This window comes from Schistocerca serialis, chromosome 1, assembly GCF_023864345.2.
Source record: "Schistocerca serialis cubense isolate TAMUIC-IGC-003099 chromosome 1, iqSchSeri2.2, whole genome shotgun sequence".
NCBI lineage: Eukaryota > Metazoa > Arthropoda > Insecta > Orthoptera > Acrididae > Schistocerca > Schistocerca serialis.
This window is the reverse complement of record NC_064638.1, coordinates 758,319,978-758,338,412: the sequence shown is the minus strand read 5'-3', so window position 1 is coordinate 758,338,412 and position 18,435 is coordinate 758,319,978. Positions and strand designations below refer to the sequence as shown.

General features: G+C 39.5%; 1 protein-coding gene across 1 annotated transcript; it reads right to left on the bottom strand.

The window, feature by feature from the left end:
- Window positions 1–1,158: 1,158 nt before the first annotated feature.
- LOC126482225 (mitochondrial transcription rescue factor 1) lies at window positions 1,159–17,338 on the bottom strand. The gene is made up of 4 exons (XM_050106207.1): window positions 16,905–17,338; window positions 16,661–16,797; window positions 16,508–16,580; window positions 1,159–1,447 (listed from the first exon to the last, which is right to left on the bottom strand). Exons 1-4 carry the CDS (start codon window positions 17,178–17,180, stop codon window positions 1,259–1,261), a joined length of 675 nt encoding a protein of 224 aa, XP_049962164.1. The 5' UTR covers window positions 17,181–17,338; the 3' UTR covers window positions 1,159–1,258.
- Between the last annotated feature and the right edge of the window lie 1,097 nt (window positions 17,339–18,435).

Genomic DNA, 18,435 nt, shown 5'->3' with positions numbered 1-18,435 from the left:
CTTTTAAAGGGTGACTACTATTCTGTCCAAAGAACTTGCTAGTGATTAAGTTTGTCTATACAGTAAAGGAAGAAAGAAAGAGACAATATGTACTGAGTAATATTTTTTCCTGTTATCTATGAAAGTATCTACAGATTCCTTTCATAGCTTATACAGATTAACTTTGTGAGCAAAACCCTAACTCAGGGTGCATTTTACAAGGATATTAAGTGGGTGGAGACTAATAACATAGGAATGCTGAGAACCGAGTGATGATTAATAAAGCAGACTGAATGATTAAGATATGAGCAAGCAATACATTGACTGGATATATATTGTTTCTTTGTCAGTGTTCAGTTTTATAAGAAAATTGGGTGATACATACGTCTTTGCCCCCTAGTAGTGAAATGGTATAGAAACAACACTTTCTGCCATTATCAACAATGTGATAATTGTATAGTTCACTGAAGCTGACTATTTCTAGTGGAGAAATGAAAATGGAAAACAGATAAAAGATCACTCAACTGTTACAAGTAGCATCAAGCAAAGGCTGAATCAGAGTTGGTCAGACAGATAAGTCCTTATGGCAGATTTTGTACTGTGTACTTCAATTTCACATAAAGCCACTTTAAGAGTTCATTACACCATACTTTTTTTGCTAGTGCAGTGCAGAGTTGGTCTCAGTCAAGTGTGGATTTCGACAATTTGTTGGAGAATATTCCATTTATGAGAATCTGATGATGTGGATAACCCTTGCAACTGGTACTATCCAGTTAAAATCAATCTAAACCATTCACAATTTTGTAAATTTTTCGTGCAATACACAAATGGATCTTGCAGTCCCCCATTAAAAATAATAACAAAATGTTACACTGATTAATTTCTTTCACAAATTTAATATTGGGAGAGAGTACTGAACTGAAACAGTTATAGCAATATTATTTTACAGCTGGTGGCCTGGTGAGCCAAAGCCTGTACTGACAGGCAGATTATGGCCTTAGCCCAATATCTGTACCTCACCTGTGGTTAAGTGTCAGTTATGTATCACCTATAGTATTTTGCATTAAATGAAGCCTCATATGACATTATGCAATTACTTAAGAAGTACATGTGTTACAAACCGTGCCCTATTTTCAAGTTTAGAGTCATGATTAGGAATAAGGAATTATAAAAGAAAGGTCAGGAAAAAACATATTTTATTTCATGAAAACAGTGAAAATCTAACAATCATATTTAGTAAAATGTTACAAAAACATTTCTGTATTGAACAAATTGATGCTCAGGCCAATGAACCTCTCCACGGTTCATCATAATTTTCAACTACTAAATTCTTATGACGTTTCAAATGCACGACAACAGAATCGTCCTTTGGAGCTGCTGACAGTAACTCAATCCGAGTTACAACCAGAAAATCTGGATTTGAAGAACTTGGTCCACGTATTATATCAATCTCATCACCAACATTTACCTGCAACAAAAAGTACAAACTGCTGGTATTGTTCATTGTGTGCCGTTAACAATGTGAAGAGAAGTGTATACATCTACAAAATAATGGGATTTACAGCAATGTATGCACTATATTTCGGGAGCTCATACTGCTGATCACTGTGAACAAACAAAAAGGATGTGAGTAAGTAGTCTATTCAAAATGACTGTCAAATGTTTGAATGTAAACATTATTAGATTACTGCTTGTTTAGGAGTCATATTAAAGTCATAAATATTGTAAAACATGTTTACAAAATTCTGATATGTGATCTAACAAGTTTTAGAAATTGTACAATATTTCTACGATGCAGCTGATGGTTACAGCCAAGATTCCTACATCTTCCTATGCTGACCCAATGACAGTGTCAATTACGATTGCGGTGGGCATGGGATCACTGAAAGCGGACCTTTGATCCTTGAAAATGAATTGCCTGGTCATATGAAACATGTTTCTTATTACACCATTTCAGGGGTCATGTCTAGGTACTTTGTCATCCAGGCAAACAGCTGCTCACAAAATGCACCAAACCACAGCCGAAGGCTTGTGGATGCAGCATTTTGCTTTGGGAACCTGTGGCAGTAATTGAAGACACTAGAGAGCTGTTGACTATGAGAACATTGTTGCTGACCGTCTACATCCCTTCATTCTTGATGTCCTCCCTGATACTGATGACATTTTGCAGCAATAAAACTGTACACACCATAAGGCAACAATCATGCTACAATGATTTGATGGTCATGACAGTGAACTCATGCTGATGTTTGAGCACCAAATTTGACTGATCTGGGAAGCCGTCAGGTGCCAGCTCTGTGCTCACAAACCTTCGCCCAATAATTTACTGGAACTGTGTAACCTGTGCATAGAAAACTAGTGCCACATGCCTCCAGAAACCTACCAAGGACTTGCCAAATCCATGGCATTCAGAACTGTCACTGCATTACATTCCAAAGGTGGACCAACACCCTTTTCAGCAGGCAGTCATAATGTTTTGCTCATTAGTGTAGCAGACAATTGCCTTGTGTGATATTGTGCAAGTGTTTGAATTTGGAAGTGTCTGCTTGGGCCAGTTTGTGCATTACTTTCGTTGCTTTGTGTACTGTCAGGTTATGGATGGACTAGAGCATTTCTTATCATCTTAATGTATGTCCAAGTATTTAGATATTTCCTAAATGATAAGTTTTTTGTCATTTAACTGTACTTACAATCAGATGTTGAAAATGTAATTTGGAAACTTTTGGATGACTGGTCTCCAATAAAAAGATTCTACTCATATACTATTTGTCAAGTTAGCATCTTCCCAATTTTTTGCTGCATTTATGGGGAGTATTCTCTTTTAGCACTGAATAATATATTTTATTGGGAGCAAAAGTGAATTTTTTCACCACACACCAATGTTATGTATCCTACATCACACCTCTCTGCTGTTGCTTGATACTAGTATTGGCTGAATGACCCCCCCCCCCCCCCCCAACAAATCACCTGCATATGCTATATGCTACATCTACATGCTTCAAAAGCTACAGTACATGGCAGCCTACACTTTGCACAATTGCTAGTCCTTTCCTTCCCTGTTTCACTCTTCTAGGAAGAGCAAGGGGAAAAATTGTCTGTATGGCTTTGTACAAGCTTCAATACGGACAAAATAAGGGAGTTATTTTGTCTGTATTGGCCTTATGAGGTGAACTTTGGAGGAAGGAGAATTGTTCTGTCAAATAAGCTGATGCTGTAAACTTCTTCAGTAGTATTTAGCAAAAAGACCTTCCTACCTCCAAGGATGCCACTGGTACATTTTACCACTACTTCACAGTGGTTTGCGTATTATGGACACACACCACCTCTGTAGTCCATCTTGTTTCTCCAACTGCTACTGATGCTTCATGGATACTTACACCAACTGTGAGAGTGGGGCGATATGTTGTAACTGAGGTAAATTTCTCTTTGATTCCATGTCAGACATTTTCCCAGCATATTTCTAACTTTTAGAATTCTTGGGTGTCTTGCTATGTCACATTGTAATTACCCCACAATCTTTCAGCAACCACATTTGTTGCCATCTTCAGGTGGTCCCTGATGCCTGCTGCTCTGCACCTGCCATTGGATATAAGCTGGCCATTACCGATTCCACCATTCCACTCCTATTGCTATCCACATGGCTGCTGTGGTGGTGGTGGTGGTGGTGGTGGTGGTGGTGGTGACGGTGACCCCCAGCTCCAAACTTTGATCTTTAGTGTCTGTGCTGCCACTGTCGGGTATAGACCTTATTCTACAGGAATGCTTTTCTTTTTCTACACTCAGTGCAGGATTTGATGCCCAACTCAATTGCAGCACACTATTTGCATTAATTAGACCATCTTGGACCCTGATTTCAATGGCCTCTTTAAACACACAATCGGTATGGCCAGTTTTTATACTATGAGAGCTGACAGCTGATTTGGTGATCTGGCACGATTTAATACAGCATCTATGTTCATGGCACCTCTCTTCTACTGTGTGTACAGTTTCCCCACTGTATGCTTTGCCCCACTGGCAAGGGATTTGGTAGACTCCTGGTCTGTGAAAGCCTCGATCATCCTTCACTGAGTGTGATAATGTCATGCTTTTGTCTAGGTACGCACTTTCTAAACAGATGCCTTATCTGGTTGATGCTGTATCCATCTCTTTGGAATGTCATCTCAAAGTGCTTCAGCTCAGTTGGAAGACTGCCTGAGTCACAGGTGGATCATGCCCTGTGAACACGTGTGCATGAAAAGCCTTCATGCTGGGAGTCATGGTGTCTACTGGAGGCACACTGATACAGACCAGTGTGTGTGGGTTTCCTGTACACACTGTGTCCCAGCTTGCCATGTGGTTTCCATTTCACTAGGACATCAAGAAATGGGAGGGTACCATCCTGTTCCACAACCACGGTAACCTGCATGTTGGGGTGCAGTGAATCCAGGTTATGGAGAAATTCATTTAAGGTGTCCCATCCATGTAGCCAGACAACAAACATGTCATTCAAGTGACAATAGAAACAAGTTTGTTTTTGTTGGGTTTGTTCTGTGGACCTTCTCTTAGAAATCCTCCATGAACAAATTCACCACAACCAGTAACAGGGCATCTCATGAGGATGCTGTCCATCTGTTGATAATAATTTCCATTGATCACGAAGTACACTGAAGTGAGCATAAACTTTAAGAGTCTTGTCAGATTGGTGTCTAATTTTACCACTACTCCTCCATGGAGTCCTTCAGAGGTACCCTGATGAAGAGCGACACTACATCAAAACTCACCAACAGGTCACTATCACTGAGTGGAAGTTCTTTTAGATGATGTGCAAAATGAATGGAACAGCAGATGTGAAGTCGAATTTCCCCAGAGATGGATTCAGAATGGCAGTCAGGTGTTTTGTCAAGCCTTATGTCACTGCTCCTATATTGCAAACTATGGGGTGCAATGGAGTACCCTCTTTATGGAACTTTGGCAGCCCATACAGTCGTGGCTACACAGCAGCTAGCGGTTGAATTTTCTTAACAGTTTTTGCATCAAAGGTACAGTGAAGAAGTTTGATGGGTTTTCTCTGGAGGCGACTTGTTGGATCACCTTCTATCTTCCTATCTGCTACGTCATTGGGAAGTCCATATATTTTCTGGCTATATTCTGTGTGATAACAGCATTCCCTTTATCAGCAATCAGGGCAACCAACACTGGATCGTTATGTTACTCATGGATGGCTGCTCTTTCCGCATTTGAAATGTTGTTTTTCGGTAGTGCAGCACTCGTGAGTGTATGGCACATTTTACGGCATACTACTCTGGCCTCATTGGTCGGCAGAGCATCAGTTACCCGTTCCACACTTTTTATTATGTCCACAATTTGTAGTGACATAGGAGTTGAGTCCTTTTTCTAGCACCAACATTGCTGCATCATTGACTGTTCTTCCTGTAAAGCTGATCACAGTTTCTTAAGCAGTCCTGCATGGTTTTCTGTAATGCTTTGAGGTTTGTTGATTCTAGAGTTTCTTCATTTGCTGTTTGCCTGTACCTAAGTGACAGTCAACCCACTCCTATGAAATAGGAGAGAAAGCTGAAGCTATTGTGAGATGGACCTCTAAAAATTTTTTTTTCTGGTGGTATCCAGGCAGAAGCAAGCACCAAGCTGGCTTATGTTGTGATGCAAACTACCGCTGCAGTCCTTACATCGTGAGATATCTTGGCAAAAGATAGTATCAAAATACAGCAACTAAGCAGGAATGTGAGTGAGCAGAGCAGATGCTCCATATTCTGCAGCTTGTCCAGAATCTCACACTTCCTGTCCATAAAGGTATTTGATATGCGATCTGATGTTTCCCTGACATATTTCCAACTTGTAGAAATCTTTGTAGTCATGTCATGATTACTCCATGATTTTTTGGAAAACAGACTAGCTGCTATCTTCAGGCAGTCCCCGATGACTGCTGCTTGCCTCCTGTCAGCACCCTATAAATGCTGGCCATTACCCCTCCACCACTCTGATCCTTTTGCTATCTGTGTGGCTGCTGCACTTCCTATCATTATATGGCTGATACATTTGTCACCTGGCCAGATGGGCAGGACAGTGTAAGTGAATTTCTTCATCATCTGAATAAGCTTCCCCCCAATATACAATTTACTATTGAGGTGGTACAGGATGGCACCCTTCCATTTCTTGATGTCCTAGTGAAACAAAAATCACAAGGCAAACCAGGAAGTAGTGTGTGCAGAAAACCCACACACACTGATCTGTATCTTGTATGCCTCCAGTAGTCACCATGACTTCCAATGTGAAGACATTTTATGCACCTTGTTTGAGGGACAGAGCTGAAGCACCTCGAGAAGACATTCCAATGAAATCGGTACAGCAGCATGCAGATAAGACATGCATTTGGGCAGTGTGTTCAGCCTGAAGAAAAAGAACAGCACAATACACTAGTGTGCATCCTGTTTGTCGGCAATACTTTCAGAAAAACTGGCAAGATCTTGGTATGACATAACATTAAATGTGAATTTTGCCTATCCCCTAAAACATCGACACTAGTAAGCTCAGTAAAGGACGGTGTAGGCTTTTCTAAATCAGGAGATTACCAAATCACTGGTCAGAATGTCAAACAATACAGTGGGGAAACTGTATGAAGAGAGATTCTGTGAAGATGCATGCCATACTGAAACATGCCAGACCACTAGATCAGTCATGGCTGGCTGACTAGTATAAAAACTGGCCATACTGGACTACAAAGACACCAAAATACTTGGGCAATTTTCCTCCAATTGACACTGCATGATTTAGATGCCACTGAAATAAGAGCCCAAGATGGTATAGTTAATAGAGCTAATGACCTGCAACTGAATCAGATGATGTACTTTGCATGGAGCCTACAAAAAGAAAACTGTTCCTATACAGTGAGGTCTGAACCTGACAGTGATAGCATTGACACTAGAGACCAGCTGGGTGCTGCTACTTCCACCGCTGCCACCATCCACAGTGGTGGCCACACTGCTAGCAATAGGACAGAGTGGTGGAGGGGGTTAATGGCTAGCACATATGAGGGGCGTTTGAAAAGTCCGTGCAAAGTCTGAGAGATGGCACCACCAGCACGTATTGAGGTCATGTTTGGTTAGTAGCATCTTCGGAAAGAATGCACACCAAGTTTCAGCCATATTTTGTGTTTGGCATTCGTGTGAATCAAGTCGAATGATTGTGTAAAAATGGACGAAAAAGAATTTTGTGTGGTGATTAAACATTACTTTATGAAAGGCAAAACGCCTCAGGAGACTAAAGAGAAGCTTGATAAACATTATGGTAATTCTGCACCTTTGATTAGAACAGTTTATAAGTGGTTTAAAATTTTCAGTGTCGCCATATGGGCACAAGTGATGCTGAACGTTCTGGACACCCTGTGGAGGTTACGACTCTAGAAGAGTTAAAGTGTGTGAGATTGCTAGTGCTCTAGGCATCTCGAATGAATGGGTACATAATATTTTGCATAAACATTTGGATATGAGAAAGCTATCTGCAAGATGGGTTCCGTGGTTACTCATGCTTGACTAAAAACGGAATAATGTGAAGTGTTGCAAGGATGGTTTGCAGCTGTTCAGGAAGAATCCGCAGGACTTTAAGCATTGTTTCGTCACTGTGGACGAAACTTGGATACATTACTATACTTCTGAGACCAAACAACAACCTAAGCAATAAGTTACCAAGGGAAAATCTGCACCAAAAAAGGTGAATACCATTCCTTCAGCCGGAAAGGTCATGGCGACTGTCTTTTGGGATTTGCAAGGGATAATCCTCATCAACTATCAGGAAAAGAGTAAAACTATTACAGGTGCATATTATTCATCATTGTTGGACCGTTTGAAAACCGAGCTGCAACAAAAACGCCAGCGATTGAACTGCAAAAAAGTCCTTTTCCATCACGACAATGCACCAGCACACACCTCAGCAGTAGTGGTCGCAAAATTAATTGAAATAGGATTCCAACTCATTTCACATCCCCCCCTATTCTCCAGACTTTGCTCCCTTGGACTGCTATTTGTTCCTCAATTTGAAGAAATGGCTGGCAGGGCAAAGATTTTATTCAGACAAGGAGGTGATTGCAGCAACTAATAGCTATTTTGAGAACTTGGACAATTCCGATTATTTGGAAGGGATCAACAAATTAGAACAGTGTTGGACGAAGTGTGTAAGTCTAAAAGGAGACTATGTTGATAAACAAAAAAGGTTTACCCCAAACACGTGAGTACCGTATTTACTCGAGTCTAAGCCGCACTGGAATCTAAGCCGCACCTGAAAAATGAGACTCGAAATCAAGGAAAAAAAATTTCCCGAAACTAAGCCGCACCTGAAATTTGAGACTCGAAATTCAAGGGGAGAGAAAAGTTTTAGGCTGCATCTCCAAATCGAAACAAAGTTGGTCCACTGTAATATGAGACAATTTAGGTCGAATGAATGACGATACAGCTACAGTAGTTTGGTTCGAGTCGTAAGCTTAGCAGTTAAGCTTTACCAGGTAGCCATTGCTATGCGTCAGTCACTCCGTCCGTATTTATACGGGTACCTTTTAAGACGAACATCAACAAAAGCAAAACGAGGATTATGGAATGTAGTCAAATTAAATCGGGTGATGCTGAGGGAATTAGATTAGGAAATGAGACACTTAAAGTAGTAAAGGAGTTTTGCTATTTAGGGAGTAAAATAACTGATGATGGTCGAAGTAGAGAGGATGGCAATGGCAAGGAAAGCGTTTCTGAAGAAGAGAAATTTGTTAACATCGAGTATAGATTTAAGTGGCAGGAAGTCGTTTCTGAAAGTATTTGTATGGAGTGTAGCCATGTATGGAAGTGAAACACGGACGATAACTAGTTTGGACAAGAAGAGAATAGAAGCTTTCGAAATGTGGTGCTACAGAAGAATGCTGAAGATAAGGTGGGTAGATCACGTAACTAATGAGGAGGTATTGAATAGGATTGGGGAGAAGAGAAGTTTGTGGCACAACTTGACTAGAAGAAGGGATCGGTTGGTAGGACATGTTTTGAGGCACCAAGGGATCACCAATTTAGTATTGGAGGGCAGCGTGGAGGGTAAAAATCGTAGAGGGAGACCAAGAGATGAATACACTAAGCAGATTCAGAAGGATGTAGGTTGCAGTAGGTACTGGGAGATGAAGAAGCTTGCACAGGATAGAGTAGCATGGAGAGCTGCATCAAACCAGTCTCAGGACTGAAGACCACAACAACAACAACAACAACAACAACAACCCTTCCTTTTTCACGTGCTTCGTCTGGTTTGAATTGATTGCTTGTTTTTCTTTGATCTGATAAGTGCCGTTCTCTTTGTTATAGGTGTTAACGTCACTCTAAGCTGAAAATGCATTATTGTACTATGTCATGCATTGTTTGTCGCATTTTGATAATGAGTGTTTACGACCTGTTGCCGCTCGCGGCATGTCTTGCTTTTGTGCGCGCTACCGCCGCTTCCAATTTTTTAAAAAAAAAAGAAAAAGAGGAATCGTCTCATTAGCGAAACAATGGCAAGAGACTGCTATTTGTTGTTACTTACACTGCTGCTTTCTTTGATAATAATCAACAAGAACCAAATAATAGACTGCTTGTGATAGAAGATGTTGTGAATGAGAGTTTAGCGAAAATTTTTCTTCATTTGAAAATCTTTGCAGACGCCTCTTTAGTACATTACATTCTGCACAGAAATTAGAGTCATTTTAGATTTAAAAATCTAGTGACTTGTGCTTCATTTCTGACTGTATCACTGTTTAGCATAAGAATAATACGAATATAAACATGACATAATATGTATATTCTTCCGTGTTTGCTGTTCTCTCACTCTAGTTTTGTGGTTTATTACGCAGACAGGATTTAAATGAGATAGCAGCAAACACGAAACAATACATGGCAAAATGCTTATATTCGTATTATTCTTATGGTGATGAGAATACAGCATGTGATTCACAAGTTATAAAAGTTCCTATTAGCAACCATCTCTTCTCACAGATAGGAAAAAATTCAGAACGTAGAGTCGGCCATATTGACAAACATCCTAAACATTCTTGCCAGTCGGGTTTTCGTAGTACATTGAAATGCTGCTACATTCGAAGATGAACAATACGGAATTTGTATTTACTTCGTTGGATAATGTATGAAAATGCAGTGGTCGAAACTCGGCGCGGAGAAAAAAACCTTGTCTTCCACCTTTTTTTTTTAAATTTATTTACTGACGCAGAGGTTTTGGCGTCAGTATTTATCTTTGTGCCTACAAAGCATGGCTGTGTAGTGCTACATATATTCGACGGCAGAACTAAGTTGTGGCGGCACCCACCGACATTTTTAAGAACTTCCGCTTGCTTTGCACTCGATTCTAAGCCGCAGGCGGTTTTTTGGATTACAAAAACCGGAAAAAAGTGCGGCTTAGATTCAAGTAAATACGGTCGTTTTTATTTTTACACGGACTTTTCAAACGCCCTTCGTGTAGGACAATGAAAGGAGCAGAGCAGTAGTCATCAGGAACCATCTGATGATGGCAACAAGTCTGTTTGCCGAAATATCATGGAATAACTATGACATGACCAGGCTGACATGACCTGGTCGGCCACTTGAGAATCTTACAAATCCCTATTGCAGTACTTGGAGACTGATTAGTGCATGGGCCTCCCTCAATACTGAATGCTCAAAGTGACAGACAAAGTTCTGTATTTCTGATCATTAAATATTTTTCATGTTCCTAACCTGTGGTATCAAAGTGAATAGTGTTGCAAATTTTCATAACATTAGAGAATAGAGTGAGCTCAAAAAGGAATAAAGTATTTAACAATTGTAGCCTACAAACATACATTACAGAGTAAGTCTTTATGGTGGTTTCACTAGCTTCCATAAGTAAACAAAAACATTCACAGCACTAGAGTTGCAGAAGTACCATAGGCTACTGTGGACTATTGTAAGTAAGTGTAGACTCATTTCATTTGTTTTTGAAATGTGTAGCTGGAGTCAGCCCAAACAAATGCTGCTTATCGCATCTCTCTTGCGAGACCCAGTGTAGATGGAAAGTCTCAGTTTGTTTCCCGTTACAAACAAAATTTTTTGAAGCAGAATGTTACATGCTCATATGATAGAGCAGTCCCAGATTAGTCTAATGCGATTTTTTTTAAATGTATTAACAAGGACAGTAAACCTTTAAAAAAACCAGTACTGAGCAGTGCTGTCACACGGCTTTAGCAGATAGTGCAAGCCACAACAGTGCTGTCACTGCTGGACTACTGGTTATTCTTCAGGTTTTACTGTCCCTGTTAATACAAACTGATAAAATAAGTATCACATTAGACTAACCTGGGGCAAATCTATTGTATACGCACATAAAATTCCACTTCAAAAATAATTTTGTTTGTAAGGGAAGACAAACTGACACATGCCATAGATATTGGGAAGGAAAAACAAACAAAAATTCAAAACATCATTTTCTATCGGGGAATAAACTTGTATAATAATATGGCCATGGAGATGAAAAAGATTACTCAAAGCAGTTTTTAAAGAGGCAGCTAAAACATTCTTCATAAGTAATGTATACTACACAATTAAAGGAGTACTTACTGGACTCATGGGAGTAATTAATAATGAAATGTGACAATTATAACATATTACAATATGTGATCACAGTGTAGGCCTAACACTTTTACAAGAAAAATCATGTATTCGTGGTCTATAGAGTGTAACAGCAATGTCTTATCTCTTTCCTGAGCTCAACATCTTACTCATCATGTGCAAATGCTGATTCAGTTTTTCAGGTAGACTAAGGGGGAGGACATAAAGACATCCATGTTAATGGGCCTAACTTTCCATATAGACTGGGAAGTGCAAGTTGCACAGCAGCATATTTGTGGTTGAGGAGTCACCAGCAGGTGTCCTTCGCGTGTACAGCGAGGCAGTGCAAAACTATGTTTTATAATATAAGTTATCTGGTGCAAATTTTGTTAAATCAAAGAACTTTGTACAATAGTGACCAAGCAAATGAGGCAGTGTGATTGTTAAGACACTGACCTCATATTCGTGATGATGGATTTTGCTGTGTCCAGCCATCCTGATTTAGGTTTTTCTAAATAATTTCCGGCAGATGCCAGGATGGTTCTTTCAGCAAGGCCACCACTGATCACTTGTCCTATCTTCACAAAAAATATTTATGCTACATTACATTAAAAGTTGTTCCATAGAATACGACATTTGTGGGCAAGTGCTCTACCAACGGGGCTACCCAAACAAGACTTACAACCCATTCTCACAGCTTTACTTCCACCCCCTACCTTCCAAACTTCACAGCTCACCTGCAAATCTTACAGAACTAGCACTCCAGGAAGAAAGGACACTGCAGAGACATGGCTTAGTCACATTCTGGAGCATGTCTCCAGAATGAAATTTTCACTCTGCAGTGGAGTGTGCGCTGATATGAAACTTCCTGCCAGATTAAAACTGTGTGTCATACCGAGACTCAAACTCAGGACCTTTCCCTTCTCAGGGCAAGTGCTCTAAACTGAGCTACCCAGGCTCTCAGGATGGGTCATGACTCGTGCTTGGGTAGCTCAGTTGGTAGAGCACTTGCCCGTGAAAAGGAGAGGTCCCAAGTTCATGTCTCAATCCAGCAACTTCATATCTAAAAATTCATCTGTTGAGTAGGAGGAGTTGTCATTCAGAAATTCTTTTAATTTGTTTTAAAATGCTGACTGGCTATTTGTCAGGCATTTGATGCTGTTTGGTAAATGACCTAAGACTTTTGTGGCAACATAATTCACCCCTATCTGTGACAAAGTCAGATTTAACCCAAAATATGAAGATAATCCTTTCTTCTGATGTTGTAGCTATGTACATTGCTATTATTTTTGAATTGGATGGGTTATTAATAACAAATTTTATAAGTGAACATATACTACCACCAAAAACAAAAGTTTTTCATATTAGGTGCATTGTACTTCCACCTACAGCCAGATACTCCATATCAGCGACTCGGTAGTCATTAGACATTGTTTGTGAGAGAGCAGAATGGGGCACTCAGCAGAACTCATGACTTCAGACGTGGCCAAGTGATTGGGTGTCACTTGTGTAATACGTCTGTATGCGAGATTTCCACACTCCTAAACATCCCTAGGTTGACTGTTTCCGATGTGACAGTGAAGTGGAAATGTGAAGGGACGCGTGCAGCACGAAAGAGTACAGGTCGAGCTCGTCTGTTGACTGACAAAGCCACCGACAGCTGAAGAGGGTCTTAAAATGTAATAGGCAGACATCTATCCACACCATCACACAGGAATTACACACTGCATCAAAATCCACTGCAAGTACTATGACAGGTGGGAGGTGAGAAAACTTGGATTTTATGGTAGAGCGGCTGTCCATAAGCCACACATCAGGCTAGTAAATGCCAAATGACACCTCACTTGGTGTAAGGAGCATAAACATTGGAAGACTGAACAATGGAAAAATGTTGTACAGAGTGATGAATCACGGTGCACAATGTGGTGATCCAATGGCAGGGTGTGGGTATGGTGAGTGCCCAGTGAAAGTCATCTGTCAGAGTGTGTAGTGCCAACAGTAAAATTCGGAGGCAGTGGTGTTATGATGTGTTCGTGTTTTTCATGGAGGGGACTTGCACCCCTTGTTGTTTTACCACAGCACATGCCTACATTAATGTTTTAAGCACCTTCTTTCTTCCCACTGTTGAAGAGCAATTCGGGGATGGTGACTGCATCTTTCAACACAATCGAGTACCTGTTCATAATGCATGGCCTCTGGTGGAATGGTTACACGACAATAACATCCCTGTAATGGACTGGCCTGCACAGAGTCCTGACCTGAATCCTATTGAACACCTTTGGGATGTTTTGGAACACCAACTTTGAGCCAGGTCTCACCAACTGACATCGATACCTCTCCTCAGTGCAGCACTCCGTGAATAATGGGCTGCCATTCCCCAAGAAACTTTCCAGCACCTGATTGAATGTATGCCCCTGAGAGGGGAAGCTGTCATCGAGGCTAAGGGTGGGCCAACACCATATTGAATTCCACCATTACCAATAGAGGGTGCCACAAACTTATAAGTCATTTTCAGCCAGGTGTCCAGATACTTTTGAGCACATAGTGACGTATTGTAAAGGTACTGTGAATGTCCCCAGTTTCTGAAATAAATGTCTGCAAAGTGATCTTGGGTGGACTTCAGTTATTATTCTGATTATGTGCTTTTGTACAATGAATATTTTTTCTCTTATTGATGAATTACCCCAAAATATTAAACTCTACTACCATAAGTAGTTGAACTCAAATGTTTCAGCAGATCATCAATGTGTTTCTTCTAATTCAATTTCTCATCCATGCACACACTCAGAAATTTGGAGTATTCTGCCTTAGCAAACTTCAGTTCAAATTCTATATTTATCAATGGTGTTATGTCATTTACTGTACAGAACTATATATAGTAGATTTTCTCAAAATTTAGTGAAACTACGTTTCTAGAGAACCACTTAATAATTTTCTGAAAGACATTTTTTACAATTTACTCATCTAATTCTTGTTTGTTGGGTGTGATTACTATACTTGTATCATCAGCAAAAGAACTAGCTTTGCATTCTCATGAGCACTGTGTGGCATATCATTAATATATTTTCAGAACAGTAAGGGATCCAAGACGGAACCCTGTGGCATATTGTTCTTGATATCTCCCTAGTTAGAGGATTCTGCCTATTTTTGCAGACTATTTGTACTGTTAACTTCAACCTTCTGTAACCTTCCAGTTAAATATTAATTGAACCGTTTGTGCACTGTCCCACTCATTCCACAATACTTATGTTCACCTAGAAGAATATCATGACTCGGACAGTCAAAAGCCTTTGAGAGAGCATAAAAAATCCCAATGTGTGACGTTCAGTTACTCAGAGAATTTAATATTTGATCAGTGAAAGCACATACAGTATTTTCTCTTGAAAAGCCCTTCTGAAAACCAAACAACACTTTGTTAGCACTTCATTTTTTTGAAGCTGCTCTTGAATGTGTTACTTTTTCAAGAATTTGGATAAGATGGCGGAAGTGAGTAGTTGTTAGCAACAGATCTATCCCCCTTTTTAAACAATGGTTTACCAATAGCATATTTCAGTCTATCCAGAAAAATGCCCTGTTTCAGTAAGCTACTACATTTGTGGCTTAGAATCCTACTTGGTAACAAGCTTTTAGTACTCTGTTGGAAATGCCATCAATTCCATGGAAGCTTTTGCTTTTGAATGAATTTATTATTTTCCTAATTTCAGTAAGAGAGGTGGGCTGAATTTCAGTTTTGTCAAATTGTATAGGTATTGCCTCTTCCATACACAGCTTTGTATTTTCCAATGAACAGTTGGATCCTCTTTTCTCAACTACACTTAAAAAATATCTTGTGCTTCTGGCTTTTCATTAAATTTGATAGAAATATTGTCTTCCAGTGCTCTCGGTTGTCCTGTTTCCCTTTTAACAATATTCCAAATTATTTTAATTTTATTATCAGAGGTGCTAATCTCAGACATAATGATAATGCACATACCTCAGGACTTTTTTAATAACTTTTCTTAATACACTGCAGTAGTTTTTATAATGTCTGATTTTTTTCTGGATCATTACTCCTTCTACCTACAAGATACATTTCCCTTTCCATTTACAAGATATTTTTGTCCCTTTGGCAAGCCACAGCTTTTTAGATGGTTTCTTACAATTGAAATGTATTCATGTGTATGTACATTTTGAGCTACTTATTTTCATTTTATTATGACAAGTCCTATATCAATGTGAGACAATCCTGGATAAATAAATCACATCAAGTCGAGAAAGAACTTATTTTGTGATTCTGTTGGTAATGTACACTGAATGTGAGGTTACACCCTATCCTCTGATTTTCATCAACTTTTGTCTTCCCGGTGCAAAATACTTTATCCTGTGTTCCTGTTTTTGTTGAAGCATGAAGATGGCTGAGTAAACCCTCAACATATAGTGCAGATCAGATAAAGAATATTACTCTATTATGTAGTGTATTTTATGTAATTCAATATGTAATATATACAACAAATATATAAAATCCAATCTACATTCTATTAAACATTCAGAACAAATGAACTCTTCCTAACCAGTCCTGATTATTATTTGACATATCTGTCAATGGCAAATCTTAACAGGTTCAAAGTAGTATCTTAGCACACAAGTGGCACTACATATTTAAGACTGTTGTCTTGTACACAGGATTGTGCACCTACCTCGCACTGCGTGTGAAAAATTTAGGTGAAAAATGAACATAACACAAGAAATTACAAAAATCTCTAGAATGGTTTTGGGGGAGGCACCTAAAAGCATGAACCTGAGTAGGAGTATGGACAATACAATACATAAACTTATACAAATGGGCATTTGCTTTATTCTTCTAATGATAAATCTATCCACAAACCCCTCCTCAAAAACACTAAATTAAACCATTGTTGCATCATATCATAGTGAATTCTGGTACGATTATTTCCAGTAGGTCATGCTGAACTTACATGTACACTTTTCTTAAGTATCTTCTTCCCATTTACTCGTATTCGACTTTCATAAAAGGCTGTTTCTACCTTGCTGCAAATGAGAGAACATTATGCATTAAAACAATACGGCAGTTGACCAAAATCACACACCGGTATCACCAACTCACTGACTTTCGTGCCATTCCCATGCCAGCCTTTATAATCAGGTCAACACGCAGCGAAGTGACATTACACTTCTTAGTGCTTATGCTTTTATCCAAAGGGTCTAAAACTTCTGATACACTGTCAATATCATCGTCTTCGTCTTCCTACGAACAATAAGACGTGTTATTACAGAATTTTAATCACGAATTAGTCAAATCTTACTTTGATGTAAATTATTTATGGAATAGCTTTGCCGTGTGCTTCTACTCACTTCGGTACTCTCTCGTTTTTTCGTGTACTTGAACCTGTGCGCCTGTATTTCGATTTGTGGCAATGTGCCTACTATATTAATTCGTGTCTGTCCATAGCCTACAGGGACTCCAATCCTAGCACATACAAATGACCGTGCTGATTTATAAAATAGTCTGCTTATTCTCACACTAACCAAACCTGGTAACATCTTGTTGCATTGTTTGTAAACATTCACTTGCACTGGCAGTTCTGCAAAGTGTATAATCTGCAAGCAGTTTTTTTCCCCACACAGCATAGATATACACCAACGAGTTAAAATTTTAACTCGTTGATATACACAGAACACATCTTTGTCGTGCTGAACTTAGAAACACAAGTCAAAAGATCAGTTTTTTTCCCTTACAGCATAGATATACACAGACAACACAGGCTCCAATCTTTGCCGTGCTGAACTATGACAAACAAATCAAAAGGTTCGTTCGAGTTCACACGCGCAACAAAAGTGTCTCTACGGCTAGTAGCATACTGCAGCTGCAAGCATGAACTCCCCGTTTTTTAGTGGCGCAACCTATGAGACGCAACTTTTGTCACGACACAAAAAAGTTCAGCTTTTTGACAGTCGCGACATTCACTGCAGTAAAAGTTGTTACCGTTTTTACAGCTGGAGCGACCATAGCTTTCCAAGCGGCGAGAAAGGAGAACTTTAGATGTTTTATGAGCATAATGTTTGTTTTGCATCCCTTCACGAAATATTTGAATAATTATTATTTTTTTGCCTCCAAGAGTTTGCGTATTATCAGAAGGCATAGATGTTTCTAACAATGATTCTAAAATACGCGCAAGTAGGGAAAAAAATCATGAGTGCAGTGGCAAGTTACAACGGATTTGTGAAGAAACATCTGTGACGTTGGATAGAACTGCAGCTTACCACTTTGATATCGACGGGATATAAACACATAGGTTCACACATAAGAAGCGCAGACATGTACCACTACATGCAAAAGGGATCGACGCCCATTTGTTGTTCCGTAGGACTACTGTGTTTTACTCATTGTCGCCTGTTGCAACAAGTATGCCCTTCATCTTCAGATTATTCTAAGTAGGACAAGCAACTGCCAAACAGTTGGAGAAATATAGTGTGAGCATAAACCCCAAGCCATGAAAGCCAATAACACTGTCAGACATGCTGTCATATGTCAAATTTGCCATTAGAGACTTTTCATCCAATGAAATATGCGCTAGTTTATCAATATCGGAGAAATGTTGTACCGTACCTTTTGTGTTAAAAGGTGGAACATATTATCACTTATCCCACATTTAATTTGTATGCCTTCCACATACCTCTGTAATTCACGCATTGATGGAAACATAAAACAGATAACAGCTTATTTTTCGCTTTCAATCTTGCAGATGGCAGGCTAATCTGGCTTAACACGTCAGAGGCGTCCTTTATCACTTGATCCTTCTGATACAGTTTCTGTTACTGTCTGTGCAAAAAATGATAAGCACTTTCCTTGTCCCCTAACAGTTTTGCACGAAGTCTTGCGATC

What these genes read in the sequence shown, in the direction of transcription:
- LOC126482225 (XM_050106207.1), bottom strand. Translation starts at nt 17,180, where the DNA reads ATGCTGTGTGGGGAAAAAAACTGCTTGCAGATTATACACTTTGCAGAA. An exon ending in AAAAACGAGAGAGTACCGAA is followed by an intron (nt 16,798 to 16,904) that starts GTGAGTAGAAGC and finishes TATTGTTCGTAG; the next exon opens with GAAGACGAAGACGATGATAT. An exon ending in TACTTAAGAAAAGTGTACAT is followed by an intron (nt 1,448 to 16,507) that starts GTAAGTTCAGCA and finishes TTTTTGTTGCAG; the next exon opens with GTAAATGTTGGTGATGAGAT.